At 42.3% G+C, this 23,370-nt stretch overlaps 1 protein-coding gene and 1 long non-coding RNA gene across 3 annotated transcripts in view; one reads left to right on the plus strand and one right to left on the minus strand.

Annotated features, from left to right (window-relative positions):
* Positions 1–23,370, plus strand: part of LOC309566786 — a 1,174,540-nt gene that overhangs the window by 404,119 nt on the left and 747,051 nt on the right. The window lies entirely within an intron of this gene.
* WNK4 (WNK lysine deficient protein kinase 4) overlaps positions 1–23,370 on the minus strand; it is a 374,343-nt gene that overhangs the window by 98,950 nt on the left and 252,023 nt on the right. For both annotated transcript variants that reach the window (XM_082272080.1, XM_082272079.1), the window contains exon 5: positions 1,997–2,085. In XM_082272080.1, the coding sequence (XP_082128206.1) occupies positions 1,997–2,085 (89 nt within the window). The remainder of the gene's footprint in view (positions 1–1,996; positions 2,086–23,370) is intronic.

The following is a 23,370-nucleotide window of genomic DNA, read 5'->3' on the forward strand; positions in this document are numbered from 1 at the left end:
TGGTTACTGCGTTCTTGGCCATAACTTGAAAGCACACTTGCACTGATCACTGTAAAGCAGACCTTACATTCTTCCACAGTACAGCACATAATTTCTTTGCTGACACTCCAGCACTTTACATAAGAAGGCATAGCTTTTCTTGGTTATATATTCGGTCATTGCCCATAGCAACTACTGCTGTAACTCAAGAGGAAAATCCTGGAAGATGCCCCCAAATGTAGCACTGTCCCCGTAGGGCTTGCTGTGTTTTGATTTCTTGGGCCTCCCTCTGGTTCCCTTGTAGACAGTCACTAGGGGATTTTTCACACATCCATCCTTACTCCCGTTTGCTTGTTACTCAATAAACAGTCCAAGGTATTTGGATTTATATTTATTGTGGAACTTGGATGGAAGAAGGGAATAGTGGGATACTCCATCCTGAACTATTCACAGTAGATAAGGACAAGTCTCACCAGGTTTTTTGTGGAAGCAGAGAAACTGCTTTAACCATACTGCTGCTTGTATGGAAGAATTAGGTCTTGCTCTCTCTACAGCACCAGACTTGATGCAACTACTTTATCCTCAACACACTCTCTAGAATCTCCTTGACTGACACCTGTCCACTGACTCTTCCACTGAAGTGATGGCCCTCACATGACACAGATCTGTACTCACTGAAGGCAGAATCAGATCCTTTCTATTGTCTCCCTTCAAGTCAGCTCTGCAGGACCTTTGGTCTGGGTCCAGCTCCTATCTGACTTTCAGGCCCTCAGGTCGACTACCCTAGGCCACATGGCAGCTTCTACAGAGGAGGGGCAGCCGCCCCCTCCCTCCGGGACCCTGCTCTTCAGCCGAAGCACATGTGCCCTTGGGATTTATACAGTCACCCAGCATGCACCAAGGCACTTTCCTCTGCCATTCCCCAGCACTGTAACAATGCCTGTGCCCTCACTTGTCAGGTTTCCTCCCACTGTCCAATATGCCTCTCTATTTGACCAGTGTGGAACATTTCAGACAAGCTGAGCTGCACTTAAGCACCATGAGCAGACCCTACCAATGGATCCTGCTCTCTGGTAGGCAAAGAGAAATCTAAATTTACCTGGCAATTTCTCTGGTAAGCAGAAAGACCCAAAAACTATACTCTCTCCTAGCACCTCTCTAGGAGGGTGCTACATTTGTATAACCTAACCCCGCTTTAAACTTTGCGACAACTTTATTCCTGACCTGTCTGGTGTGTTTGTTGGACTTCATGATGCTGTTTGTTCATTAAGGTTCTTTAACAAACCTCACAGGGCTTCACAGAACAGCTGTATTTATACTGAGACTAAATTACACACAGTTGGGCTCTATTTACTAATTAGGTGACTTTTGAAGGCAATTGGTTCCACAATATTGTAGTTAGGGGTATCAGAGTAAAGGGTGCTGAATACAAATGCACGCCACACTTTTCAGATATTTATTTGTAAAACACTTTAAAAACCATTTATCATTTTCTTTTCACTTCACAATTATGTGCCACTTTGTGTTGGTCTATCACATAAAATCCCAATAAAATACATTTAAGTTTTTGGTTGTAACATGACAAAATATGGAAAATTTCAAAGGGTTTGAATACTTTTTTAAGGCACTGTAGATACAGCAAAAAAGGCTATCTCCAAGCTTCTAGCAGTTCTTCTGCCATTTATGCTAAAGCCCTACAAATCCTGCCCTGCATGAAATACATTTTTCTAAAAGGAACATGGGTAAAGCTCAATGTGCTTGGGTTTATTAAAACATGAAACTGATAACAAACAGGATGACAATCCAGGGTTTAAAGGCCATTAAAGTATATTTAAATGGATAGAAAGCATACACACGTTCTTGCCGTAACATTGTATAAATGTAAATATTTGCTAAATCCGGTACAGGAGCTTAAACTTTATTTGCACCAAGCATCCCTATCCCTCTTCCATCTAGGAGCAACTATTGTCCTCTCTACAGATTATACAAGTAAGCACTCTGCTTGAGGTTATTTTACCTTTCATTTTTGTTCATACGTATACAGCCCTCAATGATCTCCTTGAGCTCAGGAACTTTAACTTTGTAGAAGCTGTCTGGCTTCATGCCCTGTGGATGATGAAAGGAAACACAATGTCAGGTCATGCAGCTTTGACTTAGCAATGTTCTGTACGTCAAAAGAAAGCCTCAAAGATAGCCTTTAGAGTAACAATAGAGTAGCACTGAGTGCTGGGTTAAATACTAAAAAACTATACAGAAATCACACATTTGTTTATACACTGCTCAAAAAAAAATTAAAGGAACACTTTGAAAACACATCAGATCTCAATGGGGAAAAATATCATGCTGTATTTATATATACTCATATGGATTGGGTAATGTGTTAGGAACGAAATGATGCCACATTGTTTGATAGAAATGAAAATGATCAATCTACAGAGGGCTGAATTGAAAGACACCCAAAAAATCAAAGTGAAAAAATGATGCAGCAGGCTAGTCCATTTTGCTGAAATTTAATTGCAGCAACTCAAAATAGTACTCAGTAGTTTGCATGGCCCCACGTGCTGGTATGCATGCCTGACAACATCGGGGCATGCTCCTGATGAGACGACAGATGTCCTGGGGTATTTCCTCCCAGATCTAGACCAGGGCATCACTGACCTCCTGAACAGACTGAGTTTCAACCTGGCAGTGTCAGATGGACTGAAACATAATGTCCCAGAGGTGTTCTATCGGATTTAGGTCAGGTGAGCGTGGGGTCCATTCAATGGTATCAATTCCTTCATCCTCCAGGAACTGGCTGCATACTCTCACTACATGAGGCTGGGCATTGTCGTGCACCAGGAGGAACCCAGGACCCACTGTACCAGCATAGGATCTGACAATAGGTTCAAAGATTTTAATCCCAATATCTAATGGCAGTCAGGGTGCCATTGTCTAGCCCAGTGATAGCGAACCTTGGCACCCCAGATGTTTTGGAACTACATTTCCCATGATGCTCAACTACACTGCATCATGGGAAATGTAGTTCTAAAACATCTGGGGTGCCAATGTTCGCCATCACTGGTCTAGCCTGTAGAGGTCTGTGTCCCTCCATGGATATGCCTCCCCAGACCATCACTGACCTACCATCGTACCACTCATGCTGAACAGATTTACAGGCAGGATAATGTTCTCCACAGCTTCTCCAAACCCTTTCAGGCCTGTCACATGTGTTCAAGGGTGAATCTGCTCTCATCTGTAAAAAGCACAGGGCGCCAGTGGTGGACCTACCAATTCTGGTGTTCAATGGCAAATGCCAATCGAGCTCCACGGTGACGTGCAGTGAGCACAGGGCCGCTAGAGGATGTTGGGCCCTCAGGCCACCCTCATGAAGTTTGTTTCTGATTGTTTGGTCAGAGACATTCACACCAGTGGCCTGCTGGACGTCATTTTGTAGGGCTCTGGCAGTGCTCATCCTGTTCCTCCTTGCACAAAGGAGCAGATACAGGTCCTGCTGATGGGTTACGGACTTTCTTACCGGCTCTCCTAGATTACCTGCCTGCCTCATGGAATCTCCTCCATGCTCTTGAGACTGTGCTGGGAGACACAGCAAACCGTCTGGCAATGGCAGGTATTGATGTGCCATCCTGGAGGAGTTGGACTGCCTGTGCAACCCCTACGGCACAGGTGTCAAACACAAGGCCCGCTGGCCGAATCAGGCCCTCAAGGCCATTTCATGTGGCCCTTGCATCTCTCTTGCAGCTGCAGGAGAGCTCCAGCCTACTTCTAGTCCTCCTCCAGACCCTGTACTTTTTGCTTTTCACAATGCCTACAGCTTCTTCCCAGCAGCAGCACAAGATAAGGGGGTGCACGGTGATGTAAGGGAGGGTGGAGGACTCAATTTCTGATGGTGGGGAGGCTCTTGACGTCTTATGTAAGGGTAGGGGTGCTCTGGACATCTAGCCTTACTGGCCCTTTTGAGGGCAATAATAATGCTGATGCGGCCCTCGATTAAATTGAGGTTGACACCCCTGCCCTACGGGGTCCAGGTATCGCCTCATGCTACAAGAAGTGACACTGACCCTAGCCAAATGATAAACCAGTGTAAAACAGTCAGAAAGGTAGGGGAAACATTTCAGTGGCCTCCACCTGTAATACCATTCTGTTTTGGATTGTTGCCCATCTAGTGCCCCTGTTGTTAATTAACACCAAAGCAACTGAAACTGATTAACAACCCCCTCTGGTACTTAACTGATCAGATCAATATCCCAGGAGTTTAATTGACTTGATGCTATACTCTGATTAAAAAGTGTTCCTTTAATTTTTTCGAGCAGTGTTTTTTTATCCTGTAATTTGCTAAATAGAACCAGTCATTCAACACTGAAAGCTTTGCCATTCATACTACTTGAGTAAAAGCAGAAACGCTTTGTACAGATGATGTCATAGCTAAAACAAAAACAAAGATCAGCAGTACTTAGACCACTTTACATCACGGCACCACAGGATATCTTCAAACCATACTTTGCAATCGTTCAATCCACACACTCACTGCATCAACTGACCACCCAGTTAAGAGCTGGTCAACCCTTGATTATTAACCCTTTCACTGCCGGGCCCTGTGCTTCACTTTTAAACTTAGCTGCCAGGCCATTTTTTCAATTTTTTCTCTGCTGTTATATTTTTCCTCTTACAGCTTTCAGAGTTTGTTAAAGACCCCCCAAAACCATATATTTTCTGAAAGCACATGACCAGTAGAATACAAAGTAGGTGCTACTGATTGTTAGGGCACAATGATATTTGGGCTAATGCTTATCAAATCAATATTTTTGCTAAAAAATACACTAAAATCATTATTATCAGCACATTTTACAAAATCCCTGCCAAATATAAAAAAAAAAAACAGTATTGAGTTAATAAATAACCACTATTTTAAAATTTTAGTCCCTTGGCCGTCCGGAACTCTCTCTCCTGATTGGCTGAGACACAGCCGCTGCGCCATTGGCTTTCACAGCTGTCAATCAAAGTCAGTTAGCCAAGCAGGAGAGAGAGAAGGCGGGGCCGAAGTGCAGCTCCATGTCTGAATGGCCACACGGGACTGCAGCTCGGGTGCCCCCATAGCAAGCTACTTGCTGTGAGGGCACTCAACAGGAGGGAGGGGCCAGGAGAAGCAACGAGGGACCCGGGAAGAGGAGGATCCGGGCTGCTCTGTGCAAAACCAACTGCACAAAGGAGGTAAGTATAACATGTTTGTTATTAAAAATAAAAATGAGACTTTACAATAACTTTAAAGCAGAGTTCCAGACCCCAAATTCAATTCTTTTTCTAAATGCTCCCCCGGCATTGTTACCGCTTCTATTTTAACATTTGGATACTGTCAATAATGTGTTCCTTCTTGTTTGTTTTAAATCATTAAAACCTAACTTGATCTCAGAAGCAGGCAGGGCCCATTGCGGTTGTAGGCATCTAAAGCCCGCTTGTCTTTTTTTTGGGGATTCAGTGCAGCTGGCTACCCAGCATGCACTTGTTGATCTCCCAGCTACGCAGTAATGCCACTGCCAATACTGTTTCAGTATTAGGCAATTCCCATGGACTCCTGGGATAGATGAACCTGATATCCCAGGAGTCCATGGGAATCGCCTTGTGACAAAATGGCCTAGGCAGCCAGACCAGAAGTGCCTCATAAACAAATTGCAAAAAAAGATATTCAAAAGAAAAAATAATTCCATTTGGAATAGCATTGCGGATGGGCATGCACACTCCACAACAGGAAGAACGTTTAACCTGAAAGTAGTAAGAAAACGGCTAATGCTTATGTTTTAAGTAATACAGTACAAAAACCAGGCATCATTATGCAAGGTCATAATGTAAAACAGTTATTACTGATTTTTATTTTACAGCTTTATAACAGATTACACTGCTCTCTTAAGCAAATAAGGCTTTCCATGTGTAGCACCCTCCTAGTTAGGTAGGTGCTAGGTAAATGCATCAATGCTCCTTCTGCTTATCAGGGGAGCCTGATCTATTAGGTTGCCTGTCACATGTTTCCAGGTGTGATTCACTGGGTCTGAGGGAGTGTCCTCCAATGAAGCAGTGTATCCAATGAGGGAGCTTGTTGGACAGTGGAGGAAACCCAGCCAGTGACACATTAGCTTTTATGGCAGTCCCAGTGGGAGGGCATTCTTGCAATGCATCCTGGGATTGCTCATAAAAGCGGAGGGGACATGTGACAGGGCGTCTTTGGCGGGAAGCAGAGTCCCAGGAGGAGGTGGACGGCTGTCTCTCCTTCTGCAGAGTGTGAGAAAGGTGGTCTTAGGCGGTCGGCCTAGTGTACCAGGTGTGGAGCTGAGCTGCAGAGGATCCAATGTAACTGACGGTGGAGCTGCTGGCAGAGGAAAAACAGTGTCTGACAGTACTGAGGGACCTGCCAAAGGGTCTGACCCAGGAAGGGGGATCACTCCAGTGAAGTCAGGGGATCAAGGAGCTAGCTCACATGGAGTGTATTTCTTTTGATTTTTTAATTTTTTTCCCCTTTTATTGGTCGAACTAGATGGGCTTGTGCCTTTTTTCAGCCAGACTAACTATGTAACTATACTGATAGGAAGAAGATATTTATAGGGCTCCATACCTTAGCACCTTTGCGCAGATGAGATATACATGCTCTGTTTTATGTTTAATGTTGCTAAATGCATATTATATTCAGCAGAACCAAGTAAGCACTCTGCATCCGTGGGCTTATGCAGGACAGCTGTGTAGTTTTTAACCTTTTAAAAATGTTTCTAATTTTATATTCTCTTAATTCTGTAGTCGTAACACACTTTCTGCTCTAGGGTGACAATGCTGTTTATCCACGTATATAGTACAATGGTTCCTCTGTGGTTTCCTAAGTCAGTGGTGTAATGATCCATTTGGATGCTGACAGCCCGTGTGACTCTGGCAGCCATCTTGGGTCAAGGAGAGTCTATTTAAGACCCTGGCTTCCGAGTTTGGTGCGCATTTAGTGTGTGGCTAGTGTAGGGACAGGTCACTTTTTCTGTCAGGGACAGTAATAGCGGCAGGGAAAGGTTCTAGACAAGTAGGGAAAGACTAGGGCTCTGCTCCTGGAAACCTCCCCACTTGGGTTCTGACATAACAAACACTGTCAGATCAGCTGAAGAAGTCAAAGTGTGACGCAATGCGTATAGGGGGCGGAGCCTTACATCCGATGCACCTCACGGACACCCAGTCTCTTTTCGCTATTCCAGCCCACACAGCTCATGTGCTTTTTATTTAGGTGCATTTCTGTTATACTTTGGTCAATAAATTTTATAAACGGAAAGCACTAGATCTTGTTATTATTTTCCCTACATCCACACCAAGGAATTAGAGAGCATAAGAAAAGAGATCTGTCTTTGGCTTCCCTCAGTTTAAGGATATGGATCACTTTCATCCCCTGTGGGGAATTGCTGGTTCTGACCCGCTGGTAAAACAGGGTTCAGAACGGGAGGTGAGCGGCCATTTTTTCTGGTGGAGGATAGCACAAGCATTTTACTTGTCTAGCTCGGAAAGCACCTTGGTTTTGCCCCTTTTGCACAATTTGCTTATTTTGCATTTTATGGACTTTTTTTTTTTGATAATACACATTTAATGATATGCATTTTCTTAGCTGATTTTATTAATTCACCATCTGCATTTATATTAGTTCACTTATTGCATATTATATATTTTGTTTATTTTGCACCTTATGAACTTTTTTGATATTGCACGGTTTGTTATATGAATTTTTTAGTTGATTTTTTTTATTTATTCATCATTAGCATCTATATTATTTCATTTATTGCATATTTTGTATTTTGGCGCAGCACTGTTGTCATTTTGATTTTTTACCTATTGTATGCAGTGAAAGCATAATTAGTGGTTGCTGCCTCTCTTATTAGTTAGGTTTTATTATTGGTTGCGCTGATTTCCATAGTTTTATATTATTGTTCACGCGTCCGCTGCCTTCTCCCGGGCTTGATGTGAATTGTTATATTCTGACTACAATAAGTTTTTTCTATTGCAACTGGACTGTGTGTGAGTTACTGTGGCCGCACCACGCTGCATCCTCCCTCACTCAAAGAATTTTAAAGTTACTCTATCATTAAAATGACTGGTGTGAAGAAGAGCATCTTTCAATACTCCTTGCCCCACTCTAATACTGGGTTGTTTTGACAGGCAATTTGGTAAAACGCATTAGAGTTAATTTTCTCAAAAAAGAGAGCATATTCACTTTTCTTAGTGAAGGGGGTGAAGGTGTGCAAATAAAATTCCTACATTTTAAAAATTCTCTTGCACGTAACTTGGTTTTTAAAGTGAACACAGCCTAACAAATATGTAAAGTCAACATTTTATATTCCTAAAATGTGCCTGCTATACCATGTACTTGTATGAAAAAGTATCCTGTTCTATTTTTATTGCTTCCTTTGTGTGAAATCCCTGGTGTTCCTGACAGTTACTGAGCTTTCCTATTAAAAACTGACCACAACAGGCATGGTCAGTTTTCTACTTGTGCTGAGAACCCCTTCAATGATCAGACTTGTCCTGACACACTCCCCCTGCACAGCCATTCATTAGGAAGATCAGTGTGCTGCTGTTTTTCCTTCTCCAGCTCTCTGTTCTCAGCTGCATAATGAGTTTAGAGGGTATGTGATCACTTATAAAACTGGAAAAAAGGGTAATCATAATGTTTTTTATGAGTATACACAAATGATTTTTCTTTCATTTATAATTTAAACTGAATGGGTTGTTTACAAGGTGAGGGTTTACATATACTTTAACCTTATTTACTAAGTTGAGGCTCTGCTACATTGGTATATAAACCGCAGTAACCGCAATATAGTATTTCTGTATGTAATAATAGTCCTAGATAATAAACTGGTAAAAACTATACTTTTTTTTTTCTGAGGATGAAACATTTTTAGATAGAGGTATCTATCCAATATACATGTTAATTTACAACCAGTGGTGGCTGGTTCTCCATGGGCTGGGGGGGGGGTTGCAGCAGACGCACCACACCATACCCCCCCGACCACACCAGCTCCAGCCCGCACACCATTCCACCACCCCCGACCACACCAGCTCCAGCCCGCACACCATACCACCGCCCCAGGCTCACTCACCCTGGACTGACGTGGCGGGCAGACAGTGGCGGGCAGGCAGCGGCGGCGGCTTCCCCCGGCAACAGCGGCGGCTCCTCCCTCCTCGGGCCAAGAGCATGGCTTCTCCTTTCGGCCAATCATGAAATGGGTCTCAGGACCTGCTTCCTGATTGGCTGGGAGGAGAATCAGTGTGATAATAGCGAATATTCATTCGCTATTGTCACAAACCGGGGGGGGGGGGGCTCAGGGCGCAGAGCCTCTGGCTCTAATCACGGGCTTAAAAAAAACCCCATTGGAATCCATGCGTCCGGCGCCCTGCATGTAGATTAGGGGGCTGGACGCATGGATAGGGGGGTGGTGCCCCTGCACCCAAAATGGATGGGCCGCCACTGCTCACAAGTATTTTTGGAATGGAGGGGGTTATTTTTGAAGGGAAATGCCAGAAGAGCAAAGTTTACACCAGGTATGGCTAAAACATTTATGGCACCTTAGGGAACATGAATTTAAAGTTGTGCACCCTTCACTTAAAAGGACTCTGACATGAGCGATAATAGAGGCTGCCATTGCCCTTTTGGAACCTTGGTTCCCTGGTTGTCATACCGATGCTGAAGTTACTAAAAGACACAGCCAGGCAACTAGCAATGGCAGGCAGCCCCCACACTTCTCTCAGGACAGAGTCACTTTATGTATTGGAGACCTTAAATTGGCAATTGATTTTTTTTTTTTTATTGAAAAGGGGATGGAAAAAATCAGAGAATTGAAATGCCAACAATTGGGAAATTTATATTACATATATTTATGGGAGCAGTGATCTACAATTTTTAGATTTGGAGTTAAACAATAATTAAAGGAGTAACCCAATTGTTGTTTTAAGGGCATGAAAACAATTCATATATTTCTAAGAAAAATTAGCATTTTTCAAAGCAGCTAGGGGGTGTCAAAACTGGCGGCCCTCCAGCTGTTGCAGAACTACAAGTTCCATCATGCCTCTGCCTGTGGCAGTCATGCTTGTAACTATCAGCCTTGCAATGCCTCGTGGGACTTGTAGTTCCGCTACAGCTGGAGGGCCGCCAGTTTGACACGGTTAAGCCAGATGACAATTGTTAAGCCTCGTACACACGCAACGAATTTCCGCCGACCGGTCGTCCGTCTTTTGTCCAGAGTGGTGTCTGTTGGTTGGAACGTGCTCTAGACTAGACACGAATTTTCCCGCATGACAGAATTCTACTTCAGAAGTGATGTCATGTGTTGGATTGTTTTCTATGTGTTCTTTCATCTCTGAGCATGCCTAGTCTTGCTCATAAGATTTTTCCCCATCGAAATCTGTACTAATGAGACGAAAATCGGACGTGTTTTGACGGACAACAAAAATTTTATAGCATGCACACCAGGATTTTTTCGGCCGAAAAGTCGGAGTCGGTTGTCAGAAGCATCATACTAACAAGCCGAAAATCGTCAGATCGGTCGTCGGACGAAAATTCCCGGCCGAATTTCCACTCATGTGTACGGGGCTTTAATAAGAACTCTACACTAATAAATATGAAAAACAAGCTGCAGGATAGATTTTTGGCTAAGGTTTATGACAATCAAAAGAAATAGAAAAAAAAAAAAATGAATATGGATTTACTTGAAATTTGGGATGCGACAATGGCAGTTGAAAAGAGTGAAGAAAAAAAAAAAAAAAAAAAAAGATGACATAGAAAGTGGATTGTACACTAAAGCATGAAATACCAGAGGATCCAGTTATCATGTATAGTAAAGAACCTAACCCAAAAGACAAAGAAGTGCCAAAATCAATAGATACTCCTAAAAACGGAAGAGGGAGGGTTAGAAAGGTCTATTCATGACAAACACGTGTAGGATGTGGTAACAACAAAAATAGAAAGGTGCTTAAAGCTATAACTGATTATGTAAAATAAGATTATTTCATGTATATCACGTTTGAGAAAAGGGGTTGTATATTTATTAGGATGTACCTGTAGAAAAAAAGCATGCAGGGAGAACAATAAGGTGGTTAAAGGATGGGATGTGTTATAATATAAAAAAGGCTGTGAATTGCCCTACTGCATATGTATACTTTTTCTATAAGCATGGGTCTGAACCCAGGGGATTGAACATGGTTCTACATTCTAGATATTTTTACCCTTAAAGTGTTTGTTTGTTACCCCAACATTTCATATTCCTGATCTTTCATTTTTCAATTAGCATGGTCCCCCAGAAGAGGAGGTTTGGGATCAATCTGTTTGCAAGCAAATACAAATATCAATATAGAATATGTAATTGCTAAATAAGCCATATTGTACTTGAAAGTTATTAAATTTGTTTCTCCTTTTCAAAATATAGTGCTGTAATTTTCAGTAAACTTAAATGCAATATGGCAACCTGGAGTTGAACACCCATTTCATTTTCTGCCTGTGTGAATGGCTTACTGATTTTCCCAGAAGTCTTCTTTTAGGCATCCTCTGCAGCACACATTACATTTTTTTGTGAGATATTCCTAAAGAGCAGGGCTGGTCCAAGACATTGTGCTGCCTGGGTCCAAGAATGAAATCCCCCCCCCCCCCTACAAAAAAATCAAGCCCACCAAAATATAGAACTTAGAAAATATTATATATAGTGTTATCTTCTTCAATAACTCACCACCGGACCAGTCCACCAAACACCCGCTGTCTGTCCTCAGTCCTCCTGTATCTGCCGTGGCCACCGCCCCCAAAGATCCAGCCTGCCCTGTGTGGGATGGAGCGCACTGACGTTATTGCGCACACCACGATCACGTGAGGGATGTTCCCTGGAGGAGACGCTCTGCCTCCTCATACTCATCAGTTTGCAGTACGGGCGAATGTATGAGATGGGGAAATGTCGCTCGTAACGCATTGCAAACAGATGACACCAAAAACTGCTGGAAAAAAATCTTGGGAATCAATTTGCCATCTCTCTCCAAGTGCTGCCTGGGTTCAATGGACCCAGAGGGACCCATAGTAGGGCTGGCTCTGCTAAAGAGTTTATCACTTCTAAAGGGATGCAAACCCTGCATTTCCTCATTAGAACACTGCAAGTTCATCAGTTAATTAAAAATTAACCACATCGCTTGATCAGGAGCAGGCTTAGGTAAGTAATAGGGGACTGAGGGGGGAGCTGCACACTGAAGGTTTTTTACCTTCTTGCATAAAATACATGAAGATAAAAAAAAAACCTTCAGCCTTACAACCACTTTAAAATGGAGAATTAATTTTATTGCTGTTATACGCAAGTATAAATATGAATAAAAATATGAGGATATGCACCTAGGCCAATGGAACAGAATTACCTTGGATATAATATAGGAAATACAGCTGGGCAAAACAGAGATAGATAAATAAAGAATAATGGTTAACATTAGGCCCCTTTCACACAGGGAAGTCCGTCGGCGGACTCCGTTTTTCTCAGCGGGGGATCGATTCGCCGATCCCCCGCTGAGCAGGCGGATGGCAACTGTGTCTCTGCGCTGTGTGCGGAGACTCAGCTGTCAGGTCCCCATTCTTCTCTATGGGGGAATCGGATGAGAATGGACCATTTGTCCATTCTCATCCGATCCACCAGACGGATGGAAAATAGGGTTTCCATCCATCCGAATTTGACGGATCGGATCGGATGTCAGCGGACATGTCTCTGCTGACATCCGATGCCCCATAGAGATGCATGGGGCATCTGTTCAGATTCAGCTTGTGTGAAAAGGGCCTTAGGCTAAATATTGCCACTCAACAGCTGCAAAAGTACACACAAGCTTTGGTTATAGAACCAGGGAGATAAAACATACAAAGTTAAAACCACTTTTAGGACCACATAAAAAAAATATGTGCTAATTTATCTGGCACCACATCTTAAAAGGATATAGTAAGTGTGGAGATGGTTCAGAGGAAACCAACTAATCAAACAGAAAATGGATAGAAAATCTTACTTCCAGTGTTCAGTTTAAAGTACTAAAGTAGACTTCATTAACATGATAAAATGTATACAAAGCCAGTATTGAGTCTAGTACACACAGGCCGAACATTAGATGACATTGGCCGCTTCACTAAAAACCGTCCGACATTGGGCCTGTGGTAATGGCAGGTAATTGGCCGGCTTCTGTCGGACAAGTATGCTGGAAAACCCCCCTGTCAGAACACAACAGCTTCAGGGGAGATTGCTGTACTAACGTCAGATCCTTAGTACAGCGGCTCCGACCGAAGCTGGCAGTTTTTTTTCCGTGTTGAACTGGTATGTACCAGGCTTTACTGTAAACAAACTCAAAACCCCATATGGGTGTGAAGTCTTAGGTTTCCATAGGAGGGAGCCCCAGCGGTTACAAGGTTTATCCTCAGCTGGTATACTTTGCATATACATGGTGTGGTGGTGGCATTGTTTCCAGCATCAGACAAGGCCCATGTCAGGTTTAAAACTTTGAACGGGAACAAGGCAGTCAGTGGAAAGGGCAAATCCTCCTTATAGCTAGGATAATTATAACTGTTGTGAGCGGGAGATGACAAGCCACCTTGTAAACTTGCTAATAGGTGCCCCCAGTATCAGGTCATGAATTCTGATATCCTCTAATGCCTATCTTAGAGATTAACTCCTGGCAAGCAGCTGAATAGACAGTTCCATTACAAATATGAGAACTGTTTTACCTGTCAAAGGATATGTAACTGCGTGCAGCCAGGAAATAGATGACAGGAACCTCATGTCAACATTGATGTGGATACCTTAGATTGTAAGCTCTAACGAGCAGGGCCCTCTGATTCCTACTGTAGTAAAGTAAATAGACAGGGCCCTCTGATTCCTACTGTAGTAAAGTAAATAGACAGGGCCCTCTGATTCCTACTGTAGTAAAGTAAATAGACAGGGCCCTCTGATTCCTAATGTAGTAAAGTAAATAGACAGAATCCCCCTAAAGGATTGTGGGACTTTGAGGCAAGGAGAACATGACATGAGTGAAAATATAATATTTAATAATTCACTTAAAAACATTGGAAATGATAAACGTACATCTAAAAACAAAAGAGAGGTATCACAATAATCTTCACATAGAGATGTGTAACATAGATAGACTATAACATGACAATTGTTGCATGCATTTCCAACACATCCAACGCGTTTCAGGAAAATCCTTCGTCAGGGGTGTAGATGTAGGAAGATACTTGTACATATCATAGTATTTCACATAGAAGAATCCATTATTGCATTGAGAGAAAAACACACCAGATGGAATCCAGTGGAAGAAGACACGTGGAAGAGAAGAGAGAGGGAAAGGAGAAGATGCTGGTTCCAGTTTTCTCTATAGAGATCCCTCATCAAATAGGCCACTGAATATGGAGAGGAGGAAGAGGGGAACAAACCCCAAGCCTCCCGCAAATATGGGGGGGGGGGTGGAAGGAGTGCAAAAAATCCCAGATGGTGATCAATACGGTATGATGTAACAAATTGTGGTCTGCTATCACATTGTAGTAGTGTCAACCTATATTGAGCAAAAAAACAGCTGAGTTTTTGACAAAAGTCAATGACTGGAAGTCATATGTCCTCTCTAAAATGCGGCCTAAATACTATGATATGTAGTATTTTCCTACATCTACATTCCTGACGAAGGGTTTTCCTGAAACGCGTTGGGTGCAATGGAAATACATGCAACAATTGTCATGTTATAGTCTATCTATGTTACATATCTCTATGTGAAGATTATTGCGATACCTCTCTTTTGCTTTTAAATGTACGTTTATCATGTCCAATGTTTTTTAAATAAATTATTAAACATTATATTTTTACTCATGTCATGTTCTCATTGCCTCAAAGTCCCACAATCCTTTAGGGCAGGGGTATCAAACTCCACTTCCATCACGGGCCGCATCAGCATTATGGTTTCCCTCAAAGGGCCGGTTATATCTGTAAGATTAGATGTCCAGAGCACCCCACGCCCCCTTACATCAAAATGCACCCCCTTACCAGAGGGTGGATCTGGGAAGAAGTGCAGGGTCTGGAGAAGAACCAGAGAAGGGCTGGAGTCAGCTTCCAGAGTCTGCTGAATGCTGAGACCAGGGGAGGCAGATACAAGGTGGTGTTGCGGCTGCACAGAGAGGTGCAGGATCTGTAGGAGGAGTTCTGCCCTCCTCTATGATGCGGACTGCTGAGGAGGAGGGGGGCAAAGACGGAGTTCTGTTCCCTCTGCTACCGACTACAGAGAAAAGGTGGGGGCAGAGACAAGGGGGCTGCCACAGCTGCATGAGAGGTGCGAGGGCCACATGAAATGGCCTGGGGGGCTGCAATCGGCCCGCGGGCCTTGTGTTTGACACCTGTGCTTTAGGGGGATTCTGTCTATTTACATGAATATTGGGATGTTGGCAATGGGACACCACACTCTGTAAGGGTGAGTTAGTATGGATACTGTAGTAAAGTGTATTGTCTACCCTCAAGTTGTAAAGCGCTGCGTAAACTGTCGGCACTATACAAAAAAAATCCTATATAATAATAATACCTAAACTAGTTACATTCAAAAATCATTAAATTCAATACATAACTGCAACAAATTTGTGTTTTTCTATATCTTCCTGGAATTCAGACAGAAAAAGGTTTTTCAGTATTGTATTGACGTTACCACAGCATCCCTTTAGATATTCATGCCTTGCTCATTCCTTCCTGGCAATCCTAACATAGTCTAATGAACACTCTGATCTAAAGGGTTGTCAGCAATGCTTTATTTATATAACTTGATATTTCATGAGTTATATGTGTGCAGCTTATTTAGCAAAAAAAAGAAAAAGGAAAGGAAATTAGAACTGGCAGAATTCTGGATGATGACTGTGCAGCAAAGAGTTGCTTAATTGAAATACCATACAGTATATACTATATATATACACACACACACACACACACACACACACACACACACACACACACACACACACACACACACACACACACACACAATATTACCAAAAGTATTGGGACGCCTGCTTTTACACGCACATGAACTTTAATGGCATCCCAGTCTTAGTCCTTAGGGTTCAATATTGAGTTGGCCTACCCTTTGCAGCTATAACAGCTTCAACTCTTATGGGAAGGCTGTCAACAAGGTTTAGGAGTGTGTCTATGGGAATGTTACACCATTCTTCCAGAAGTGCATTTGTGGTGTCAGGCTCTGATGTGGACAAGAAGGCTTGGATCGCAGTCTCCACTCTAATTCATCCCAAAGGTGTTCTATTGGGTTGACGTCAGGATTCTGTGCAGGCCATTCAAATTCCTCCACCCCAAACTCACTCACCCATGTCTTTATGGACCTTGGTTTGTGCAATGGTCCAAATCATTTTCTGGAGGAGGGGATTATGGTGAGGGGTTGTTTTTCAGGGGTTGGGCTTGGCCCCTTAGTTCCAGTGAAGGGAACTCCTAAGGCTTCAGCATACCAAGACACTTTGGACAATTTCATGCTCCCAACTTTGTAGGAACCTTTTGGTCCCTTTTGTGTTCTAACATGACTACACACCAGTGCACAAACAAAGTTCATAAAGACATGGGTGAGTGAGTTTGGGGTGGAGGAATTTGAATGGCCTGCACAGAATCCTGACGTCAACCCGATAGAACACCTTTGGGATGCATTAAAGCAGAGACTGCGAGCCAGGCCTTCTCGTCCACATCAGCGTCTGACCTCACAAATGCACTTCTGGAAGAATGGTGAAACATTTCCATAGACACACTCCTAAACCTTGTGGACAGCCTTCCCAGAAGAGTTGAAGCTGTTATAGCTGCAAAGGGTGGGCCAACTCAATATTGAACCCTACGGACTAAGACTGGGATGCCATTAAAGTTCATATAAAGGCAGGTGCCCCGATACTTTCGGTAATATAATGTATATATATATATATATATATATATATATATATATATTAAAATGACATTACTGTAAAAAAAAAAATAGGTTGCAAGCAGCCTGTAAAAAAAAAAAAAGAGGTATCATTTTCACCTATCTACTGGGCAGAGAGTCAAATCTTCATTCCCGTGAAGAAGTAAGGGCACCGCCAGTATCTGACACTTTCAGGAGTGTCAGATACCTGGTTCTCTGCTGCACTCTGTAGTTCCTTCCAATGGTAGCTACATCACTACAGGTCACTTTAGCTATGTAGTGGCCAGAGGGAGGAACAACAGCACCCACTAGAGGACCAGGGGGGTTATTTACTAAAACTGCATGATGCAAAAGCTGGTGCAGCTCTGCATAGAAACCAATCAGCTTCTAGGATTTATTGTTAAAGCCTAATTGAACAAGCTGAAGTTATAAGCTGATTGGTTAACATGCACAGCTGCACCGAGGTTCTGAGTGCACCATTTATAGTAAATCTCCCCCCAGATATCAAACACTTCTTGAAGTGGTGGATACAGTGAAGCCGGTAGTTCTTCAAGCGAATGGTAGATTTGAATCCCTTTACAAATATAGGAAAAAAAAGAGGAAATAAAGAATGAATGGAACAAAAAGGAAATAAAGAAATAAAGGAAATATAGGAACTAGGATTCCCTTTCTGCCAAAAGAAAAGTCATTCCTCCCAGGACTTCCTGCTCTCTCTAGTTCCCTTGTCATCTCCTTCCATGATCACCTCCAGGACTTCTCCTCAGCCTCTCCCATCCTTTGGAATTCCCTACCCCAATCTGTTCTTCTATCCCCTACTCTATCCACTTTTAGGTGTTCCCTGAACACTTTTCTCTTTTAACCTTTAATTTTCTCGTCCCTCACAGTTATTACCTTTTATGTTACTAGACCCTCTCTTTTAGATTGTAAGGCCCCTTTCACGCGGGCTTTCCCTGAAAAACTGACAGGCGACCTGATCGGACGCTCCATGTACCTCTACGGAGCAGCGGATGTCAGCGGTGGCATCTCCGCTGACACCCGCTGCTCTCCAATCCAAAGTGGTCTGTGAAATCCAGACAGATAGAAACCCTATTTTGCATCTGTCTGGAGGATCAGATCGAAAGAAAATGGACAGGTGGTCCGTTTTCATCCGATCTCCCATAGAGGAGAGCAGGGATCTGACAGCTCTGTCTCTGCAAAGTAAGCGGAGACAGAGCTGTCCTTTGCCCACTCAGAGGGGATCAGAAAATCGATCCTCACTGAGCAAATCGTGTGAAAGGACCCTAAGCGAGATTGTAATTTGTACATTGTAAACAAGCAGGGCCCTCTGATTCCTCCTGTGTTGAATTGTATAGTAACTGTAGTTTGCCCTAATGGTGTAAAGCGCTGCACAAACTGCTGTACTATATAAATCCTGTATATTATTAACAAAAAGGTAAGTATTAAACCTATTTTTTTACCTGCTGCTTGTGTTTCATATCGTTTTACAGTATGGTGGTAACAGGGTCTTAAAATGTGCCTAAAATGTGCATAGCTTTTCAAACTCAACTGATTTGGATCTCTTCACCTGACTGATGTAGGAGTCCGAAAGGGTGATAAAGCCTGTTGGAAACCAACCAGGTCAACGTGTTCTGCTGTCACAGCTGCTGTCTTTATATAGGTCACATGGCTTTTAAGATGTCCCCACTCACTGTTCTCCTGTTGTTGATTCTTACTACTACTATCTACTTTAATTCTCCAGCCCACCAAATTATACATACCGACTATCCTGCTGTTACCCGCTCTTGCCTGGTATGCGGTTTATGTCTCCAGACCGCCTAATTCTTAAATTATGCAATTTATACCAACTGAAATTTTTGTATTTGACTATTTGTATTGACTTTTTTGTAGGTAGGTAATATTTCCTAATCTGCTTTCCCACTTTTCGGGCTATAAGTAGAAAACCATTTACATGTACCCCTATATTTTACCAGCTTTTTGTGTTTCATATCTTTTTACAGTATGGTAGCAACAGGGTCATTGTAAGTAAGGTAACAGGGTCTTAAAATGTGCCTTAAATGTGCATAGCTTTTCAAACTCTACTGAGTTGGATCTCTTTATCTGACTGACGTAGGAGTCCGAAGGGTGATACAGCCTGTTGGAAACCAACCAGGTCAACGTGTTTTGCTGTCACAGCTACTGTCTTTATATTTGTCACATGGCTTTTAAGATGTCCTCACTCACTGTTCTCCTGTTGATGACTCTTACCTTATATCTACTTTAATTCTCCAGCCCACCATATTATGCATGCCGACTATCCTGCTGTTACCCGCTCTTGCCCGGTATGTGGTTCATGTCTTCAGACCGCCAAATTCTCAAATTATGCAATTTATACCAACTAAAATTTTAGTATTTGACTATTTGTATTGACTTTTTGTAGGTCCTCACTCACTGTTCTCCTGTTGATGACTCTTACCTTATATCTACTTTAATTCTCCAGCCCACCAAATTATGCATGCCGACTATGCTGTTACCCGCTCTTGCCTGGTATGTGGTTTATGTCTCCAGACCGCCAAATTCTTAAATTATGCAATTTATACCAACTGAAATTTTAGTATTTGACTATTTGTATTGACTTTTTGTAGGTAGGTAATATTTCCTAATCTGCTTTCCCACTTTCGGGCTATAAGTAGAAAACTATTTACATATACCCCTTAACTCTAATTGCTGCTCAGCAGAGGTCTCATGCATTAGCTGTTTTACCAGCACTGCTGGAGGTCCCACTAATCGGAGCCGCTCAGCCTTTTTCATAGCAATGCAGCCCAGTTGCTTTCCTGTGGGTTTCTGAAACATTGGCTACACCTGCACGGCACAGCTTGAAATGAACAACAGTGAATTTTCTAAGCTGGCAGCGTGTTACTAAAGAAATATGAGCAGCTCTTAGAGTGGTGGGAGCCTAATCTGTGTTACCAGGCAAACATATTTTCCAGTTGCTGCCTCAAACTTCTTCAAAAGTTTGCTTCTTCCCCACTGACATTTACTATTTCGGAAAATAATCTCAAATCTGGCAGCATTTTTGTCACAGTAGATCTTCAAACATATCAGTGTACTTAGCTGTAGAGCTAAACCCTTAAATGTCGTTCCCTTTATTGGTTTGATCAGGGTGTCAATTCAAAATATGTGTTTACAGAGTAATCTGCATAAATCAGTGCCCCTTGCCGAAAAAGTACTTTTTTCAACTTTTACTTTTTTTTCCAAGAAACAAGCTCTTATTTAAGTGTTGTGTAACACATGGAATGGTATTAGGCTAAAATGCCTCCAGGACAGTGACAAGAAATGACCTCTAAACTTTTTGCACCTTACTTGGCCTCACATAATTTGTAGATTGGAACAGTCAGTACAGGCCCTGTAAACAATATTTTTAGCTCTCTCTATGGTTTGTTTTCTCTGGCAACCTGAAGCTCAGAATGAATGCAGAGCTTGTGCTGCTGTGTTTAATAGCGCAATTCATTGATTCCAGAGTAAAAGATCATTGGTGAGTTTGTAGGAGTGTCGAGATCTGCCTCCTTGTTGATGCAGGAGGCCAAAACAGAGACATCGGTCTAGCTACGAGCTGGGAAGTCTATCTGAAGTCTACCTAAAGAACTGCTACCTGTTTCACACAATGTTAAAACACAATGGAAAACTTTGTAAGATTAGAATAATTCTGGATTAAGGATCTGCATTTCAGTATAATTTTAAAGTATGCTTATTTGGTGAATCCCATCCAAATACATTTTATATTGTCTTAAAAGACAAAGTCATACTGCAATACCCATCTTTTTTTTACTTGTATCTACAGGTAAGCCCAGGGCCGCTAATAGGGGGGGGGGGGGGGACCACCAGTACTCCTGTATGGGGCCCGGGCACATAGGGGGGGCCCCAACAGCACGGGAAATCCGTGCAGTCGGGCAGAGGGGCAATTACAGAAGGAAGCTTCCCTGTCCTGTAAAAAAATAACAATATATATAATAAAAAAAATAATAATAATTAAACATTGTAATAAATATTTTAAAAAAATTGTACAATAAAATAATTATAAAAATTTTTAACATTTAAAAAAATATATATAATTTAAATGTAAGAAACAATTAAAAAGGGCTAATTCACACAGGTTTTCTATTATGTTTGTGTCCGGTAATAATGATTTTACTGTATTTTTAATGAAAATATTGTCCTGATATATTTGGGGGGGGGGGGGGGGCTGCCAGGTAGGCTGTACGACGGGGCCCCCGTGATTTCTAACAGCAGCCCTGGGTAAGTCTATGATAAGGCTTACCTGTAGGTACGTGAATATCTCTTAAACTTGCACTGTTTAGGAGATAATAGAACTGCATGCAGCCGGTGACCTATGCCATCCCTTCAGAGCTCCATGCTGCGCCCAAGACTCCCACACGTATGCATGGGAGTGACATCATTGCAGCTTGGCCAATCAAACGGCCGTAGCATGGGAACCCCGAAGGAAGATCAGGTGAAGATGGAAGCCCTGGCATCGGTGACAGCATGCTGCTGGAGGGCTTCTTTTTAGGTAAGTAATTCATAATTTGCTAGTATGAGGTGCATACTAACACAATATATCATTGTCTTGCAGGTTTTTAAAATTGGTTTTTAAAATTTTTTGTTTTTAAACTGTGGTTTACGCTTGCTTTAAGCACTTTTTTTACCCAAAAGTACAACATTCTAAGAAAACTTTTCCTGATAGAGACATTAAAACGGCCTCGTTACTTCTCACTCTGCAAATGCTAGTTTTCTAGCTGTCATGCTTGCCCTCTTGTAAGCAAGGCCCAGCAAGCATATCTGAATTTGGAAGAAATCATCACACTAACTCTGTTGATAATGTATTTTCTTGTCAAAATTTGAAAATCGCTTAAAAAGGCAGATATAATTTTGGTGCTGGTATGGGAGGAATATACAGATTTCCTATTTGACAAGTGATGTCGATTGGAAATACACTTTGAGGGCAACAAAAATCCTTTAAACATGCTTGGAGGAGGCCTTACCCCTTTTGCTGCTGGGCCCTGCCACCCAGTTTTCACCTTCAGCCCCTGTTCACATCAGTGTGACTTGTCATGCGATGTGACTGTTACAGATCGCATGACAAGTTGCACCCTATTGCCGGCAATGGAACCATTCATACTGCTGCTGCAGCGATTTTGAAGATGGTTCTTGCACTTTTTTTTTACCAACTTCATTGCGACTTGAATAGACTTCTGTTAAATGAAATGAAGCCGCAATAAAACTGGTAGTGCAAAACTGAAGTGCGGCTTTGAAACGAGATGAAGTAGTGTGATTTCAAAGCTGCACTGGTGTGAGCCGGGGCTTATGGGAAAAGTGACAGTAGGGTTGATTTCCAAACGCTGGAGTGTGTAAAACTGGTGCAGCTGCGCACGCTAGCTATTCAGTTTCTAACTTCAGCTTGTTCAATTAATTTGTTCAGTTGGGTAATTTGACACAAAAACATGGAAGCTGAATGGATTCTTTGCAGAGGTGCACCAGATTTTCATCGTCCAGTTTTAGTAAATCAACTCCAGTGTCTCTAATGTGTGTGTGGTGACGCACTGCAATGTACAAGACATATGTGAGGGGGGGCTTACTGCTTCCTTTATTTAGCTTAATGCTAAAATGAAGCTCTTAAAGGCACATTCAGATCTGTGTGTTGCAGTAAGGAGCAGTAAAATATATGCTTTACTGCATATTTCCACAATGTACAGCAATTCACTTCAGAGAACTAATAAAGTAGTGAGCAATGTGTTGTGCGTTTTGGTGCACTGTATTGCTAAAAAGGGGTTATGTAAGTTTTTGCCTATTTTAGAGTGCATTGGCTGCACATTCAAAATGAGTGATATTTTTTAGCGCATAGCACCTAACACGTGTGCGGTAACACATCACAACACAGTGCCAAAGTATGAATGTAGCCTAAAATATTTCCTGAACTTCTAACTTGTAGGCCTCATGCATAATATATGCCTACTGTTAAAAAAAAAAGGAATTTTCTTGCACCCAGAGAGCTGCAGGTAGACTGTACAGCTGGCCATAGAAGTGAATGGCCTGTACTTGTGATGCTTTGGGTGTTACCTGAGCATGCGTGTACAATGTATTTTCCTAAACAAGAAGCTGTGTTTATATGAGTACAGGCTCCTCGGGACCAATATTCACTGTGTTCTTTATGCATATTTTACTATTTTACATATTTATACATGTACTGTATATTCACTGTCCATGTGAAACTTTACTGTATATTCATTGTACTGTATTTGTGAAGGGGCAGCATTGTCATCCTGGGCTGCTTTCCTGGTTTGGACTGCAGAACAGGGATTGCATGAGGACTCGAGGGCATACAATGCGATTAGAGGAGAAGCGTTTTAACCTCAGGCAACGTGGGGGGTTCTTTACTGTTAGGGCTACAAGATTGTGGAATTCTCTACCACAAGAGGTGGT

The sequence above is a fragment of the Pelophylax lessonae genome, assembly GCF_965119305.1.
Source record: "Pelophylax lessonae genome assembly, chromosome: 11".
Taxonomy (NCBI): Eukaryota; Metazoa; Chordata; class Amphibia; order Anura; family Ranidae; genus Pelophylax; species Pelophylax lessonae.